Here is an 18,358-nt window from a genome sequence, read left to right as displayed (position 1 = left end):
GCTTTCGCATTCGAAGGCTTTCAACCAAAAAATACCTAGTGGAGACATTGTTATGTTAACAGCCCACAAAACTTGATTACTAAAGGAGAATTGATCAGTACAAAAGCCAGCACAAAACCCATATTCAGGATATTGTGGAGATTAAGATGGCTGATGATCAATTTGTGCACAAGTTTTTCAAGAATTTTTGGAAATACAGTTAACAGGGAAAACGGGCAATAGTTAGTGAATGTTTTTGTCACCTATTTCAAAGAGAGGTATCCTGACAGCCCCTTTAGGCTATCAGGGGCAATTCCTTCTTGCAAAGATGGATTCAGTATGTTGCATAAGACTGGATTTATATATTTATAACAATATCCCCCCCAATGAACCATGGATCTTGCCGTTTGTGGGGAGGCTTGCATGCCTCAGCGATACAGATAGCTGTACCATAGGTGCAACCACAACAGAGGGGGTCTCTGTTGAGAGGCCAGACAAACATGTGGTTCCTGAAGAGGGGCAGCAGCCTTTTCAGTAGTTCCAGGGGCAACAGTCTGGATGATTGACTGATCTGGCCTTGTAACACTAACCAAAACGGCCTTGCTGTGCTGGTACTGCGAACGGCTGAAAGCAAGGGGAAACTACAGCCTTAATTTTTCCCAAGGGCATGTACACTCCTGGAAATTGAAATAAGAGCACCGTGAATTCATTGTCCCAGGAAGGGGAAACGTTATTGACACATTCCTGGGGTCAGATACATCACATGATCACACTGACAGAACCACAGGCACATAGACACAGGCAACAGAGCATGCACAATGTCGGCACTAGTACAGTGTATATCCACCTTTCGCAGCAATGCAGGCTGCTATTCTCCCATGGAGACGATCGTAGAGATGCTGGATGTAGTCCTGTGGAACGGCTTGCCATGCCATTTCCACCTGGCGCCTCAGTTGGACCAGCGTTCGTGCTGGACGTGAAGACCGCGTGAGACGACGCTTCATCCAGTCCCAAACATGCTCAATGGGGGACAGATCCGGAGATCTTGCTGGCCAGGGTAGTTGACTTACACCTTCTAGAGCACGTTGGGTGGCACGGGATACATGCGGACGTGCATTGTCCTGTTGGAACAGCAAGTTCCCTTTCCGGTCTAGGAATGGTAGAACGATGGGTTCGATGACGGTTTGGATGTACCGTGCACTATTCAGTGTTCCCTCGACGATCACCAGAGGTGTACGGCCAGTGTAGGAGATCGCTCCCCGCACCATGATGCCGGGTGTTGGCCCTGTGTGCCTCGGTCGTATGCAGTCCTGATTGTGGCGCTCACCTGCACGGCGCCAAACACGCATACGACCATCATTGGCACCAAGGCAGAAGCTACTCTCATCGCTGAAGACGACACGCCTACATTCGTCCCTCCATTCACGCCTGTCGCGACACCACTGGAGGCGGGCTGCACGATGTTGGGGCGTGAGCGGAAGACGGCCTAACGGTGTGCGGGATCGTAGCCCAGCTTCATGGAGACGGTTGCGAATGGTCCTCGCCGATACCCCAGGAGCAACAGTGTGCTGGGAAGTGGCGGTGCGGTCCCCTACGGCACTGCGTAGGATCCTACGGTCTTGGCGTGCATCCGTGCGTCGTTGCGGTCCGGTCCCAGGTCGACGGGCACGTGCACCTTCCGCCGACCACTGGCGACAACATCGATGTACTGTGGAGACCTCACGCCCTACGTGTTGAGCAATTCGGCGGTACGTCCACCCGGCCTCCCGCATGCCCACTATACGCCCTCGCTCAAAGTCCGTCAACTGCACATACGGTTCACGTCCACGCTGTCGCGGCATGCTACCAGTGTTAAAGACTGCGATGGAGCTCCGTATGCCACGGCAAACTGGCTGACACTGACGGCGGCGGTGCACAAATGCTGCGCAGCTAGCGCCATTCGACGGCCAACACCGCGGTTCCTGGTGTTTCCGCTGTGCCGTGCGTGTGATCATTGCTTGTACAGCCCTCTCGCAGTGTCCGGAACAAGTATGGTGGGTCTGACACACCGGTGTCAATGTGTTCTTTTTTCAATTTCCAGGAGTGTAGCTTTACTGTATGGTTAAATGATGATGGCGTCCCCTTGGGTAAAATAGTCCCCCATTCGGATCTCCAGGCAGGGACTACTCAGGAGGATGTCGTTATCAGGAGAAAGAAATCTGGTGTTCTATGGGTCAGAGTGTGGAATATCAGATCCCTTAACAGAGCAGGTAGGTTAGAAAATTTAAAAAGGGAAATAGATGGGTTAAAGTTAGATATAGTGGGAATTAGTGAAGTTCGGTGGCAGGAGAAACAAGACTTCTGGTCACATGAATACAGGGTTATAAATACAAAATCAAATTGGGGTAATGCAGGAGTAGGTTTAATAATGAATTTAAAAAATAGGAATGCGAGGAAACTACTAGTAGGAAAAGGAAGAGAAGGAAATGTAGTAAGTGAATATGGAATTGGGGTAAGAAATGAAAGAGGAAGCCGCCTGGTAGAATTTGGCACAGAGCATAACTTAATCATAGTTAATACTTGGTTCAAGAATCATGAAAAAATGTTGTATACATGGAACAAGCCTGGAGATACTGGAAGGTTTCAGATAGATTATATAATGGTAAGACAGAGATTTAGGAACCAGATTTTGAACTGTATGACATTTCCAGGGGCAAATGTGGACTCTGACCACAATCTATTGGTTATGAAATGTAGATTAAAATTGAAGAAACTGCAAAAATTTGGGAATTTAAGGAGATGTGACCTGGATAAACTGACAGAACCAGAGGTTGTAGACTGTTTCAGGGAGAGCATTGAGGAACGATTGACAAGAATGGGGGAAAGAAATACAGTAGAAGAAGAATGGGTAGCTTTGCGAGATGAAATAGTGAAGGCAGCAGAGGATCAAGTAGGTATAAAGACGAGGGCTAATAGAAATCCTTGGGTAACAGAAGAGATATTGAATTTAATTGATGAAAGGAGAAAATAAAAAAATGCAGTAAATGAAGCAGGCAAAAAGGAATACAAACATCTCAAAAAAAGAGATCGACAGGAAGTGCAAAATAGCTAAGCAAGGATGACTAGAGGATAAATGTAAGGATGTAGAGGTGCGTATCACTAGGGTAAGATAGATACAGCCTACAGGAAAATTTGAGAGACCTTTGGAGAAAAGAGAACCACTTGCATGAATATCAAGAGCTCAAATGGAAACCCAGTTATAAGCAAAGAAGAGAAAGCAGAAAGGTGGAAGGAGTATATAGAGGGTCTATATAAGGGCAAAGTTCTTGAGGACAATATTATGGAAATGGAAGACGATGTAAATGAAGATGAAATGGGAGATATGCTACTGCGTGAGGAGTTTGACAGAGCACTGAAAGACATAAGTCGAAACAAGGCACCGGGAGTAGACAACATTTCATTAGAACTACTGACAGCCTTGGGAGAGCCAGTCCTGACAAAACTCTACCATCTGGTGAGCAAGATGTATGAGACGGACAAAATACCCCCCGACTTGAAGAAGAATATAATAATAATAATAATTCCAATCCCAAAGAAAGCAGGTGTTGGCAGATGTGAAAATTACCGAACTATCAGTGTAATAAGCAACGGGTGCAAAATAATAACACGAATTCTTTACAGACGAATGGAAAAACTGGTGGAAGCTGACCTCGCGGATGATCAGTTTGGATTCCATAGAAATGCTGGAACACATGAGGAAATACTGACCCCATGACGTATCTTAGAAAATACATTAAGGAAAGGAAAGCCTACTTTTCTAGCATTTGTAGACTTAGAGAAAGCTTTCGACAATGTTGGCTGGAATAATCTCTTTCATATTCTAAAGGTGGCAGGGGTAAAATACAGGGAGCAAAATGCTATTTACAATTTGTACAAAAACCAGAAGGCAGTTATAAGAGTCGAGGGGCATGTAAGGGAAGCAGTGGTTGGGAAGGGAGTGAGACAGGGTTGTAGCCTATCCCTGATGTTATTCAATCTGTACATTGAGCAAACAGTAGGAAACAAAAGAAAAATTCGGAGTAGGAATTAAAATCCATGGAGAAAAAATAAAAACTTTGAGGTTCGCTGATGACATTGTAACTCTGTCAGAGACAGCAAAAGAGCTGGAAGAGCAGCTGAACGGAATGGACACGTCTTGAAAGGAGGATATAAGATGAACATCAACAAAAGCAAAATGAGGATAATGGTATGTAGTCGAATTAAATCGGTGATGCTGCGGGAATTAGATTAGGAAATGAGACACTTAAAGTAATAAAAGAGTTTTGCTATTTGGGGTGCAAACTAACTAATGGCACAACTAATTTGTGGCACAACGTGACTAGAAGAAGGAATCGATTGGTAGGACATACTCTGAGGCATCAAAGGATCACCAATTTAGTATTGGAGAGCAGCGTGGAGGGTAAAAAGTGGAGAGGGAGACCAAGAGATGAATACACTAAACATATTCAGAAAGATGTTGGTTGCAGTAGGTACTGGGAGATGAAGAAGCTTCCACAGGACAGAGTAGCATGGGAAGCTGCATCAAACCGGTCTCTGGAAGAGACTGTAGACCACAACAACAAAAACAACAACATTTCAGTATTTTACTAGAAATATTGTCTGCACCAAGAGACTTTATTTTTTAATAAATTGATTATTCTTTCAATATCAATTAATGTGCCTATTTTTAATGAACTGCTTATTCTTTCAATATCATTTAATGTACTAAAGATAAGGATGTCTATGGAGTTCTGTTGCAGATAGCTTTCTATAGAAGAGCTATCGCTTCGTCCACAGATCCTTTACAGACTACCTTCTCTGCTGTTGACAGAAAATGTTTGCTCAATTATTTCTGCTACTATTTCAGGTTTCTTTATAATATTGCCACCTTGTTTGGTTTTAATTTCTCTCTGTGTCCTGTCCCCTGCTTCCTGCCATTTTCTTTCTTTTCACATTCCAAATTGTTTTTTAGTTTGTTTTCTGGTGTCTCCATTTAAGTTATTATGCACATACTCTCAGATTTATTTATAACCTTCTTTAGAATCCTACAGTAAACTATTGTAATGTTGCTGTTTCTTTGGGTCATTACAGGTTCTGAGAGAACTATATACCATCCTTCTTTTCTGCAGGATGTTTTTATTCATGCAGTAAGCCACTTTTCTTGTCAGTGGTTACAAGGTTGGTTGTTTGTAATTATTTTTTGGGGAAGCAAGCTTCAGAGTGAGATCTAAGTTCACTTACAAACATATTATTTTTATTCTCGTCTGTTCCAATGAAAAATGGACTCCAATCTATCCCCTGGAGTCTGCAGTTGAAATTTTTAAGGGACTCATCATTTATTATCCTAAAAGATTTCCAAGAACGGTCAGACTTGTTGAACAAGTTGACGTCTTGAAGATAAGCAACTGACCATCATGGTCAGAAAGGCCATTAACAATAGGACGTACACTGGTTTTGTTGACTCTTGACTTATCTACATATCTATTGTCAATCACAATTTGAAAGCTATTAGCAATCCTAGTTGAAAAATCTACTACTGCGATCAGATTAAAAGACTCTACTAGATGCTCTAAATCTAGTTTAGTGTTGCTCTCATTTAGAAAATTGATATTGAATATGCCTACAATTATTAAATTTTTGGATTTTGAACACAGCGGTAATAAGAGAGATTCTAGTTGCCACAGGAACATATTCATCTTCCCTGTAGGAGCTTCGTAAAGTGCTAACACTACAACTGGCAAGATGTGCAGTAGGCCCCATCTCTACTGCATATATTTCAGTATCTCATTCTATACAGTGACTGTTTACCTCTAATGCTTTGTAAGATATGTTATTTTTTACGACCTAATTTACATCACCATCTTTTTCCAATATAGATCTAGAGTAATGTGTTAATAGACAGTAAGCACTCAACTGCAACATTTCAACGTCTTTCAGATAATGTTCACTAAAATATAATATATTAGCATCTTTTATTCCTTTTGGATCCTCTAAAAGAATAAAAATTTCACTTGCTGAAACTGCATACTTTCACACAAAAAAGTATCTGAGGGCTTTGAAATAACTATTTCTTCTCTGTTGCTCACGTTACTTTCATCACTGTTGGCGGCATGACATATAGGAAGCTGACAGACAGTTTTATTTCTTGAAAGTTGATCTTTAATTGTTTCACTGATGTGATCACACACAAACAGTTTCCCTTCATAGTTCAAGTGCATTCCATGTTTGGTGTACAGGTTTCAATGCAGCTTACTTATTTCTAGTACTTCGCATTTATCGCATACTGAACACAGTTTCTTTATTTTAATATGTCTTCCAGATTTCTTTGTTCACACATGAAATGTAAATCAAATCATGCCTTTGAGGCACTGTGGCAACTATTGTGTTTCTAGATTTACTCACATCTAAAAATTTATGTAAATTTTCACACAAACATCTGCTTCATTGTCAGCTACAACATTCGATCCCATTATACAAACAATAGTCACTATGTTGTGTTATTTTCGTCTGAAAATCAGCCTCTACAATATGTCAGGTTCCTGCCCCCACGTTTCACTAGAACAGTCACTGTTATGTCATGATTTTTCTCATATAAAATATTAGATAGCTTTTTGCCGTGGCTGTTTATTAGTAAAAGTTCACCACTCTTTCTTCTTTTCTTGATGATCCATATTTCTTGTTGACATTATTCCCAAAAAGTTCATTTGTTCTCAAATCATTGGTATTTTCAAGATCATGATCTTTTGTAGTACAGTCGCTATCACAGTCACTTTGCAGAACATAATATTTGCTATTTTGGAAGACTGCAATTTTTGATGCAGATTTTGTTGATCTTTTTGGGGATAAAGAAATACCTTAACGAACACTACTGTCTACTCAGACAATTATTATTTGTTAACTACTGATCTGAATATTAAAATAACATGTGTTTGCATAAAATATAGAATATACTTTTTTATAGTGGCAGAGTTGGCTTTTCATTTTCCCCATAGGAAAAAAAAGTTATTTTCCTATTCTTTCTTCTTGCATTCTGATCAGGTGCAACAGCCACCTTTATTTTCGTAGCTCATATCCGCTATTTTAAAAATATTAACTTCTCTCTGCACATAATTATTTTTAAAACTATTCAGTCCCTTGTAGCCTTTCACAGATTTCAAGAACTTTATTTCTGATTTCTGTATCTTCCTATGATGTTTAGTATTTATTGTCGATGTCTCTGAGCTGTAAAGCAAATTTGGCACAACCACCACTCTGTAGAATTCTATTTGTGTCTCTTTACTCATTTTTTCACATAATATTATTCAGATTGTTCCACATATGTGCTGGTGTTTATTCACACAAGATATTGGAAGTGAGACACTTATTCAATAAGTCCATAGCCTAGTGGCAGTTTTCTCCAGACTGGATATTTGCTTCTAACAAACATTCTCTTAATATTTTGTGTAGAGGTTGTCAAGTTACACCTCGTGCAGATTTGATGAAGGCAACAGCCGTCTCTCCTCAGTTTGTTGAATAACAACTTGCCTATCAGTAAACAATGTTGTACTTAGGTGCATTCTTATTCCAATGTAAGGGATGCTCTACATCACTGATATACTCCTTGACTGATACACATTTCTTTAGAAGTACATTTTTTTTTTTCAGGATTTGTGTATCAGAGTAAGATTTTTATGACATCTACGTGATGGAGTAGGTAAGTTTGTCTAATCGTAGAGGAGGAGGATTCATTTTTAATGTCCCGTCGATTATGAGGTCATTAGAGACAAAGCATATGCTCACATTAGGGAAGAATGAGGAAGGAAATCAGTTGTGCCCTTTTAAAGGAACCATCCTGGCATTTGCCTAAAGTGGTGTAGAGAAATCAGGGAAAACCTAAATCAAGATGACCGGACATGGGTTTGAACTGTTGTCCTCCTGAATGTGAGTCCAGTGTGCTAAGAAATGTGTCACCTCGCTCTGTAAACAATAAGGATCTTTTAACTCTGTCAAAGGCCTTTTTGTATAAGGGGCATTCAAAAAGAAATTAGCCGCCGTCTGGAATGCGCAAACCAGTGACAGGAGGGTAATATCGTGGCATGTGTAACGAGGTGTGGTTCCGACCAGAGCGGGAAAGTTCACAGCCCATCGCTAGACGGCAGGCATACACGTCATGTGACTATACAGAGCTAGCAGCAGCATCCATCAATCTTCCAACACTGCTAGTTGCATTGGAAACAGTGACATGGAGGCGTCAAAAGAAGAGCAAAGAGGTGTTGTTCGTTTTCTGACAGCAGAAGGTGTAAGAGGAAGGGACATTCATCGATGAATATCACTAGTGTACGCCGAACACTGCACGTCCCTTGCCAGGGTCAAGGCATGGCACAAATGCTTCAGGGAAGGACGAGTGTTGTCAGCGGATGATGCATGGTCTGGAGCATCACAATGCATTACCGATGACATCATCCAGCTGGTGGATGCACTGATTACCCAGGACTGCTGAGTGACAGTGAAAGCCATAGCTGCCGTGGTCAGATTGAGCGTCGGAAGTGTTCACACCATCATGAAGGAATGACTGCATATGCGCAAAGTGTGTGCCCAGTAAGTGTCTCACAGTCTTCAACCACACCATGAAATGTGTCGAATGGCCCACTGTCCTGCTCATCTCCAGCGTTATGCTTGGGAAGGGAATGCGTACCTGGCACGAGTGGTGGCTGGAGATGAATCGTGGTGTCATCAGTTCAAACCAGAATCAAAACGACAAATTCTCCAGTGGAAGCATCCAGGGTCACCACCACCAAAAAGAACCAAGGCCATCCACACGAGTGCAGGAAAGGTTATGCTGACATCCTTCTTTGACCAAGATGGCTCCCTTCTGCTCCACTTCCTGCAGCACAGGACAACAGTGAATGCCCAGCATTACTTGTAAACCTTGACCACTCTTCTCTAAGTGATCAAATCAAAATGACCATGCAATCTCACCCGTGGGATCATTCTGCTCCACGACAATGCAAAGCCTCATACGGCCATCACAGTTGTGGCACTCCTGCAGAAATTCAATTTGGAGGTTCTCGGCCACCCTCCATACAGTCCCAACATCTCTCCCTGTGATTACACCATTTTTGGTCCCCTTAAAAAGGTTCCGTGGGGCGATTCATTACGGACGATGACGTCCAGCTGTACACGCAGAACTGCTTGACATCGCAGCACCAGGAATTTTATTAGACAGCCATTCACCACCTTGTCTCGGAGTGGGACAAGTGTCTCAACAGGCAGGGTCAATACTTCTAACATACAGGTACTGGTTTCTATAATTATCCCTCTGGCTCACTTCTTTTTGAACGCCCCTTATAATTGACAAGTATGATGTGAGCCTCTAAGTCAATTTCTTGTCTTCTTGGAATCAGCATTTTAAAAGAAAATGTGTCGTCTATACATTACTGATTGTTTCTAAACTCAGCTTGTTCTTCAAGCAGTAACATGTCTGGTTCGGAATTTAATATCCCATTAATTATTTTTCCCATATAATTTATATGTGGTGTTTCATAAACTTAAGCCATACGTCTATCATCTTTTCTAAATATAGGCTACACCAGACCTTTTCTCCAGCCATCAAGAAATATGTAGACGGCCAGGACTTGTTGATTAGGTGCAACAGTCTTCGTTTAAAAGGATTACTGGCACATTTTAGTAATTATGAATTCACTTCATCTAAAACATGTGCTTTTTAGTTTCTCAGTACCACAAGGCTTTTTATTTTTCATAGTCTTACGTGCATTTTGTAGTTTCAGTACATAACATTAAAAGCAAAAAATGAAAGCTCTCCTGAGCTTTAGTATAAGAAAGGCAGTGACATACAGGGTGTTTCAAAAATGACCGGTATATTTGAAATGGCAATACAAACTAAACGAGCAGCGATAGAAATACACCGTTTGTTGCAATATGCTTGGGACAACAGTACATTTTCAGGCGGACAAACTTTCGAAATTACGGTAGATACAATTTTCAACAACAGATGGCGCTGCAAGTGATGTGAAAGATATAGAAGACAACGCAGTCTGTGGGTGCGCCATTCTGTACGTCGTCTTTCTGCTGTAAGCGTGTACTGTTCACAACGTGCAAGTGTGCTGTGGACAACATGGTTTATTCCTTAGAACAGAAGATTTTTCTGGTGTTGGAATTCTACCGCCTAGAACACAGTGTACAGAAAATGTACTGTTGTCCCAAGCATATTGCAACAAACGGTGTATTTCTATCGCTGCTTGTTTAGTTTTTATTGCCGTTTCAAATATACCGGTCATTTTTGAAACACCCTGTATAAATTAAACTATTTTCTTCACACCAGTCATCTAAACATATCTGTATTAATCAAAGCTGTTAGCAATCTCAAACATGTCTACACACACACACACACACACACACACACACACACACACACACACACACACACGTGAAGTGCTCATTTTAACACTGCTGGATTACAACAACATGTTTGAAACTGCTGACTTTGATATGACACATTTGAAAATTAAACAGGCAAAAGAAAAAAAAAAAAAAAAAAAAAACACCAACAAAAAGGGAGCCTACCTCCACTCACAAATATTTATCAGAATTCAGTCCTTGGGATCCTAATATTTTCTTCTTCCATATAAATTATATATCAGTTGTCTTAACTTTCCTTTTTTGACTATCACTCATATTCTGATGATATCAACATGCGACTGAAGGCCAGCAGTCACTTCTTCAAGCTACGGCATTTGTTCAGTATTAAGTCAGGCATGGATCTAGGCCTCAAACGGAACCTAAAGAAGTTGCAACTGATCCTCATATTGTACATCTAGCCTGCCAGTAATCCCTTTCATGAAGTAGTTTCTCGCGTACTCCACGATATCTGTTAAGTTAGCAAAAAAACATACTAGATCTCTGTGTGATCCTGAATGAGCATCTAAACTGGGCCAAACACAATGTCCAGCATGCAAAGAACCTTTCACTTCTGTCACATATCAGATAGATTAAAAAATCTACTTAAAAGGTAAATAAATGTACAAGTTATTTGACCCAGTAGCTCTCTCTTTTAGCAGAAAGGTTGAAGGGGAAGAAAGAAGGACGAACGAAAAAGACTAACGAGATTTAGGAAATTAAGAAAGTTCAGAAATGTCTCCCAGAAACCAAGGATCAAGGAAGGTGGCATGAGAAGGAAAGACTTATTGTTAGGGACTGTACTGGACAAGATATGAACACCTGAGATCTTAAAGGCGGAAGGCATGTTAATAAGCAAGGCAGCGATAACTGACAAAAATTTCGCGCTAGAGTTAATAGAGTAGAAAGCTAAGTGCCTTATATGTGGTAGGGGTGGGGGCAGGGGAAAATAGACAAGTCAGAAAATAAAATATATACAAATCTAAAATGGAGAGAAGAAAGGAATAGTTAGTGAGAAAAAAATGTTGAGTACAATCTTTAATGCTCTACCACCTTCCCATTCATGTTGATGTTTGTGTCCCCTTATCCTCACAACATGCAGATCTATTTGTACCTGGAATCTAAGTGACCTAGCTCCTAGTTCCCAAGCGAATACAATCCATTCTTCTATTCTCCCTAAGGAAACGCAAGTTCCAAATGCTATGTATAGTGGGGTGTGCCATAAGGTCATGCCCTATGGTAGCTGGCTGCAAGATTGTACAGAATAAGGCACACACGAAGCACAATATCAGCAATTTTGGTCACACCCACATCTTCAAAGGTGTACCACGGAAATTCACCATCAGCCCCACCACCACTACCACCAGAGAAACTGTTGCGAGCAAACAAACCATTGATGAGAGAGATTACCGTTGACTACTGCAGATTGTAACAGCAGATAGATGAGCATTAGCAGACAAACACTTGCCAGTAGAATGCTGGACAATAACTGCTGAGTAAATAAACCATCCAGCACTACTCCTTACAACAGATACATGTCACAAGGTACTAATTAGCATGAGTGCATAAAAAGTGCTACTGAGTGCTCAGAGCATGGGAAATGTTTGCCTACTAGGCTGGTAAACTACAGTGTGGATAGGCACAAACCTATGATAGGGCATGAGGAGATTAAGAACCAAATCAGGCAATGCGTTCTAATTGGCAACAGGGCTCTTTTCAGGTAGATGTGGTAGTCTCACAAGTTAGTGAATGTCTATGTAGAATAAAATGGGCCTCATCTTATGTCTACCATGTTTTGCACTGTTAATGGAACAGGAAACTGCTGCACAATCATCAGCATCCATTTGTTCACTTACAGCACCCCAAAAGTAGTATACTTTCAACAGTCTATACACCAATCCACTGCTTTCAAATTGTGTCAGAATGGCTGATAGAAAATTATAGACATGAGAGTACTCATCTGGATCACAAGGACATATAAACTCAATCTTACTGAATACGCCTCTGAGTGAAATGTGCACACCTTATGCCCAGGTCCAACTGGCCTCAATGAACTGGGCATTCTTGGATGACAATGTAACCCCAATATCTTATGATGTCCATGCCATGATGCACCACCACCGTCATCAAAGTGAACAGACGGCAACACAATACTAGGTAGATGTGCCTAATTAAATTGCTTGTACATGTGTGATTAACATTACCTTAATATTTATGCTCCCAAGCATAAAATCATCTGTATCTGCATTACTATTGTAATAGTGTTTCCTATGACAGTGTAATTTTATTTTCAAGATAAAATCTAAAAATATATCTGGTCAGATGTAAGAGACGGCCTGGAGGTCTTAACGAGCTGAATTAATGCATTACAAAGAGACGGAAACAACAAATATGAATAAATAATAAATGCCATATTTATGCATGTTCAGATGAAATTATGTAACAAAGGCCACACATAATAAGAAAAATATGATTTCCATTTTATAATACTGCCTCAGAATCACTGATATGTTCACTGTGGTATTCGTTCATATTATTGAACTAATTAAAAGCAAAAGAAAAACAGAAATAAATATGAACCTTTCTTAACTTTCTTGCGCTGCAGTTCATCATCATTTTTTCTTTTAGCTGTGTCAGAAAACTTCTCTTCACAGAGTCTGGCCATTGCTTGCTCCACATTCCAGTTGCTGCGTGCAAGGGCATCTTGTAATTCCTGTACAGAAGTGATCACATTTCACATTTTTTTTATGTGTTACCAAATACCAATGGATTGCATACAACCTCAGAATGTTTGGAAATTAATTTTTAAGCAACCAATTATGACAAAGTTCTTTGTGGAGTTAATAAGTAACTCAAAGAAAAATTGACATCTGAAGGGGGAAAAAAAACATGCAAAGTACAAAATAAGGCCTTCAAATGTACTGATTTAGAGCTATATTAATTCAAATACAAGAGCTGTATGTAAAGCAGAGATTGAAATACTGGAGAACATGGAAAAATTCTGAATTCAGAAAAAAAACAGCTACTTGTAATACGTCGTCTTCATTTCATACCATCGAAGACAGAATGTCATCATCTTTTCAGTGTAATCGTAAATTTGCTGCATTTGAGCATGTGTAGCACACAAATACTCAAATGCTGCCGCTGCTATCACAACAAAGGATTAATTGATGATGATGGATTACACCTGAATCAGAATAACAATATGACTGACAGCTAACTGTATACAAGACACCTACAATAGGAAAACTCAATCAGAGAATGAGATTGGTCATGTCTTATATTCTCAATCATTTTTTTTCATGTGGGGTACCACAGTTTTATATTTGTTGACAGTCACTGTAATGGTTCAACCTCGGTTCGCATTACTGGCCAATTTTGGCCTTACAAGCCATTCTCAGGTGCTACAGGTGTATCAAGTCAGATATATCCAACATGTTCACACCAATAATAACCATCAACTGGGGTGGAGGGTGGGGGGAGGGGGTTTCAGACAGTATGGTTTATTTTCTCTTCCCTGCTGCAGCAATGAATTGGTGCTCATTTTCACTTCCACACACCAGTTTTTTTGAGTTATTTACCGTTTTATGTTCCACAACTTTTCTTTTGGCTCGATTGTTTACCAAGGTAAATATCTGGTGGAGAGTCTGACTGTTGAAAGTGGAAACTACCTATTGTTGCAACTGGTGAGATAGTATTATAACTGCAATGGTCAACAAGCCGTGTAGCGTATGGCATTTAGACAATTCCTGTAGAAGTTTGTCCAGTTTTTCGTGTACAGTTATAACATGACGAGAGTTTTTATAAAATTGTTGACTATTTGAGGACATTTCAGATAATGTTGAGAAGGTACTACAGTATGGTAATCGTACAGAAAAATGTGTGGTTTGTATTGAATATCTAGATCAATCTTACAAAATAAAGAATGGCAAATAAATCAAAAAACAATTGGGAGTACAACTAGTATGAAACCAGGAATAAGAAGGAATGTCAAGTTATCTTGAGTGCGGTACATTGGAGACTTCCTTTCACTAAATTGGGTATTAGATATTCAGTGAAAGGCTACCTTGACAAATCTGGCTGAAAAGAAGAAATTTTCTAACAATTTACCAAGAGAAGAATGAGAGGACAAGCAGTAGTAAATAGGAGCAAGAAGTAATGTTGAAGCAAGGTGTCATAATAAAAACTGACCTTTAATACGTAAAATTCATTACCGTATTCGACAGACAATAACATGCTTTTTCTTTTTTTCTTTTTTGTGGAAAAATTGGCTCCAAATTCCAGTGCATCTTATATTCGAAGTTGATATATAAATGTTCAGTGTTTTACTTAAAAAACCTACTAGTCTTAAAGATGGCCACATATTCAATGCTGCGGGAAACCTATCTCTATCTAGCATCACTGGCTTGAATTGGCAGCTGCATTGCACTGACGCGACAAACGTGATGCGCAGATTCACAAGCTTTCCCTCCCACCCCACCATCACACTGTCAAGCCTATGTTGCATCATGGCAGTCTATGGTGCCAGTGAATTTGAATTCATTTGTTATTTAGAAGAACGGGGGGAAAAAAAATGTAAATTTTTGTCCGGATTCTTCCCACATACTTTGAAACTTCGGGTAGAGATTTAAAAGCGTGTGTCTGAAATCATCCCAATCAATGGTGTGATATGAGAGACATTATTTTTAAGACTGAAATAGGTGTGACGCCATGAATTACAATAGTAACAGACATTAATATCGTCGAAAATACTGTACAATGATACGGGATTGATAATTATAGCCTCTCATCAAATTAGTAAGAATGTTGATTGGCATCAACACTTACAACGTAGTGTGTAAACAGTGCAACTTGTGATTTTCTTATCGTCTCAGGATACAATTGTTCACACCAAACATAGGACAGTGTTGAGTGGCTCCCCTAGGCCAGCTTTCATATTCAGGTTGTATACACGGACAAGGAAAAAAAAATCCCGGATTTCTCGGTTAAAAATACATTTTCTCCTGGTGGAAAAAACACTTTTCCAGTGTAGTGGCAGTATACTTTCCCTCGAAACTGTAAAAGTTATCAATCCTCTGAATGGCTATGGTTTTATACACCGGCGTAGAACTTCCCGACACGTTAGGATATATAACACAGAGGGAAAAAACAGATGTTTTGGAAAGATCTTTGATGTGCAGCAACATGTATGCTGTATATTTTCATACTGCGAACGTATAAATGCAAATTCCACAAAACACCACATGTTACTTACTGAATCATTGAAATCGAGATTGCGATGTGCTTTTGTAAGCCAGTCACAGCTCACACCACGTCATCTCGCCAGCCGATGACAGCAGATATTCAGAGTATACGACATGTGATGTAGTCAGCCAATAGCAACATCACTGTTAAGTAGCGCGAACACACAAATAGGAAAAGTTAATGGTTTAAATTAATATATATAGTGTTGCTACAGGAAAAGCAAAGCTTTCACATATAATATTGGTCTCTAAGATTTATGGGGACGTACAATCACTGGCTCACCCCCTGATAATATTGCTACCCTACCGCAGCGAGAACAAATGTATCTTTTTCCATATAAGTTCCCTGAAGTACGAACTCTTATGCTACATGCATTGTGTATACACTGCGAGAATAAAAGTATTCATAGTAAGTGACGGGAGTGCGAGTAATTATCGTCGTAATCAGCACGCTCGCTCCCCACTACCTATACGTTAATAACCTGCAAGAGAAGCTAAGATTGCACATATAATGCTCATCTTTTTTGTGTGTGTTACACTTAAGATACATCACACAAATGTGCCAGTAAAATGTTTAATAACAACATAAATGTCTGATCTTCTGGGCTCGAAATTCTTCTAAATGGCTTGTCCAAAAATGTTGATTTTTAAATCAGAGTTAACCGCTCTGTGATTTCAGAAATTCATCGTATATTCTCGCATATTATTGATCTTGCGTAAAAGGAAATTTACTTTGAAAAGTAAAGCCTAGTTTACATGACGACACTACGTTGTAGGCAACTGCGCTACCGGCCAGTGCACATGCACGCCACGCGTTTGCCCAACTAGTTGGTTAAATTAGACCATAGAACTAAACACTTTCGGCATGTTGATACTTTGGCAACACTAGTTGCATGAGTTTTGAGGTTATGTATGTTCATAGAGTGCAGAAAACAAATATCAAATGAGGAAGGGAGAATAATGTTCGCTTTTTGGATATCTTTGTGTAGGTGTCTGTGGGATTTCAGTGGTGTTGATAACGAAAAATATAAGCAACATATTGCTGCTCCTGAAACCGTCATGGATGATCAGAATACAGATGGTTTACAATGTTTGAGCTGCAGGGCAAAATTTATTGAAAATGGAGCACATATGCAAGTTAATTAAGAGAAATACAATTCTGGCTGTAGAAATGCTCTTGTCTACAAGGCTAAAATCCCATTGTTCGAGTTGGACGATTCTTTTTTAAGGAACATTGTTGACAGGGTTAGGTTGTTTTGAGGGAGGAGACCAGACAGCGAGGCTATCGGTCTCATCAGATGAGGGAAGGAAGTCAGCCGTGCCCTTTCAAAGGAACCACCCCGGCATTTGCCTGGAGCGATTTAGGGAAATCACAGAAAACCTAAATCAGGAAGGCCGGATGCGGGATTGAACCTTCGTCCTCCCGAATGTGAGTCCAATGTACTAACCAATGCGCCACCTTTCTCAGTTTATTGACGGGAGGGAATGCTACACAAGTCAAGAAGCTGCTTGCTTTATTCAATATTCATCTATTCAAAACATCGTACCATGCTCCCCATTCACATATGTTTGAATTTAGAAATATTTCCACTACAGATCTATCTTCAAGACAGTAGTTTGCAAACCATTCTGTTCTTAACGCGGCCTGCTTCGAATAATTATTGCTGTTAATGTAAATAATTATTACTGATACGTTAATAATTATTGGTGTTAATGAAAAAGAGTCATCACCAACTAAAACTACGTCTTCTAGCATGCCGAGTATTCTCGATTGTAATGCATGCAATGTGATATGTAATTTCAGTTCTGGTGACAGTGCTTCATGCATTACAGTGTCTTTTCCTTATCTCATAATTAACTCTATTTAGAAGAAACGTGAACAATTCTGGTAACATTCTAGGATAATTAAAAGAACTTTGTGGGTCATCCATTATAAATTATTTCAGCAAGGTTGCTGAGCAACCTAGCTGACATCTTGTTTCCATCCAGGCACGAATCGAAACATATTTCTTATTTTTTTTAATGCAGCGATTCCACGCAACAAGCTTTTAACTCCATCACAACTCGTGTGACGTGCAGCTGCCAAAACTTTCATTTCAGACATGACTCAGGAACCCACAAAATGATGAAGCTGAAGTATATGCTGGTGTCGCTGTTTCTACAGTCATATATGAAACCATTTGCGTGCAACTCATTCCACGCAACGAGTGGCGCAACACAATGTCGTCTTGTAAACTATGCTTAACGCTTCTCCAACCACAATTCGCAATATTTTCCCGCGACGTGTTACAAATATGTTCATTTCAGTAGTTGCCAGAGAGTGCTAGATAACAGGCATCACAGCGCTTGCGTAACTACGATGACGCAGGGAGCCCCTATGTTCGTATAAGTGTAAACATTATAAGATCTTACATTATGCCATAAAAGAAACAAGACATCAGAGGATACTCCAAGAGCATCAGAACGCTGTGAACTGTACTAAAATACATAATTCGGCTTATAGTGCACAAGAATGAAGTAGGCCTCGACCTGGTATTATGCTCTTCAGTGTGGTTTTCGGGATGTAAATTTTCTTGGAGTTCAAATGGCTCTAAGCGCTATGGGTCTTAACATCTGAGGCCATAAGTCCTCTACACTTGGAATAACTAACCTAAGGACATCACACACATCCATGCCAAGGCAGGATTCGAACCTGCGACCGTAGCAGTCACGCGGTTCCAGAC

General features: G+C 40.1%; 1 protein-coding gene across 4 annotated transcripts in view; it reads right to left on the bottom strand.

Moving 5' to 3' along the window:
* Positions 1-18,358, bottom strand: part of LOC126353863 (SWI/SNF-related matrix-associated actin-dependent regulator of chromatin subfamily A containing DEAD/H box 1 homolog) — a 190,083-nt gene that overhangs the window by 100,034 nt on the left and 71,691 nt on the right. For all 4 annotated transcript variants that reach the window (XM_050003034.1, XM_050003060.1, XM_050003044.1 and 1 more), the window contains exon 4: positions 12,973-13,105. In XM_050003034.1, coding sequence (XP_049858991.1) covers positions 12,973-13,105 — 133 coding nt within the window. The remainder of the gene's footprint in view (positions 1-12,972; positions 13,106-18,358) is intronic.

This window comes from Schistocerca gregaria, chromosome 1 (genome assembly GCF_023897955.1).
Source record: "Schistocerca gregaria isolate iqSchGreg1 chromosome 1, iqSchGreg1.2, whole genome shotgun sequence".
In the NCBI taxonomy this organism is placed as follows: domain Eukaryota; kingdom Metazoa; phylum Arthropoda; class Insecta; order Orthoptera; family Acrididae; genus Schistocerca; species Schistocerca gregaria.
Note: the sequence above shows the minus strand (reverse complement) of the source record. Positions and strands in the feature narration are given on the sequence as shown.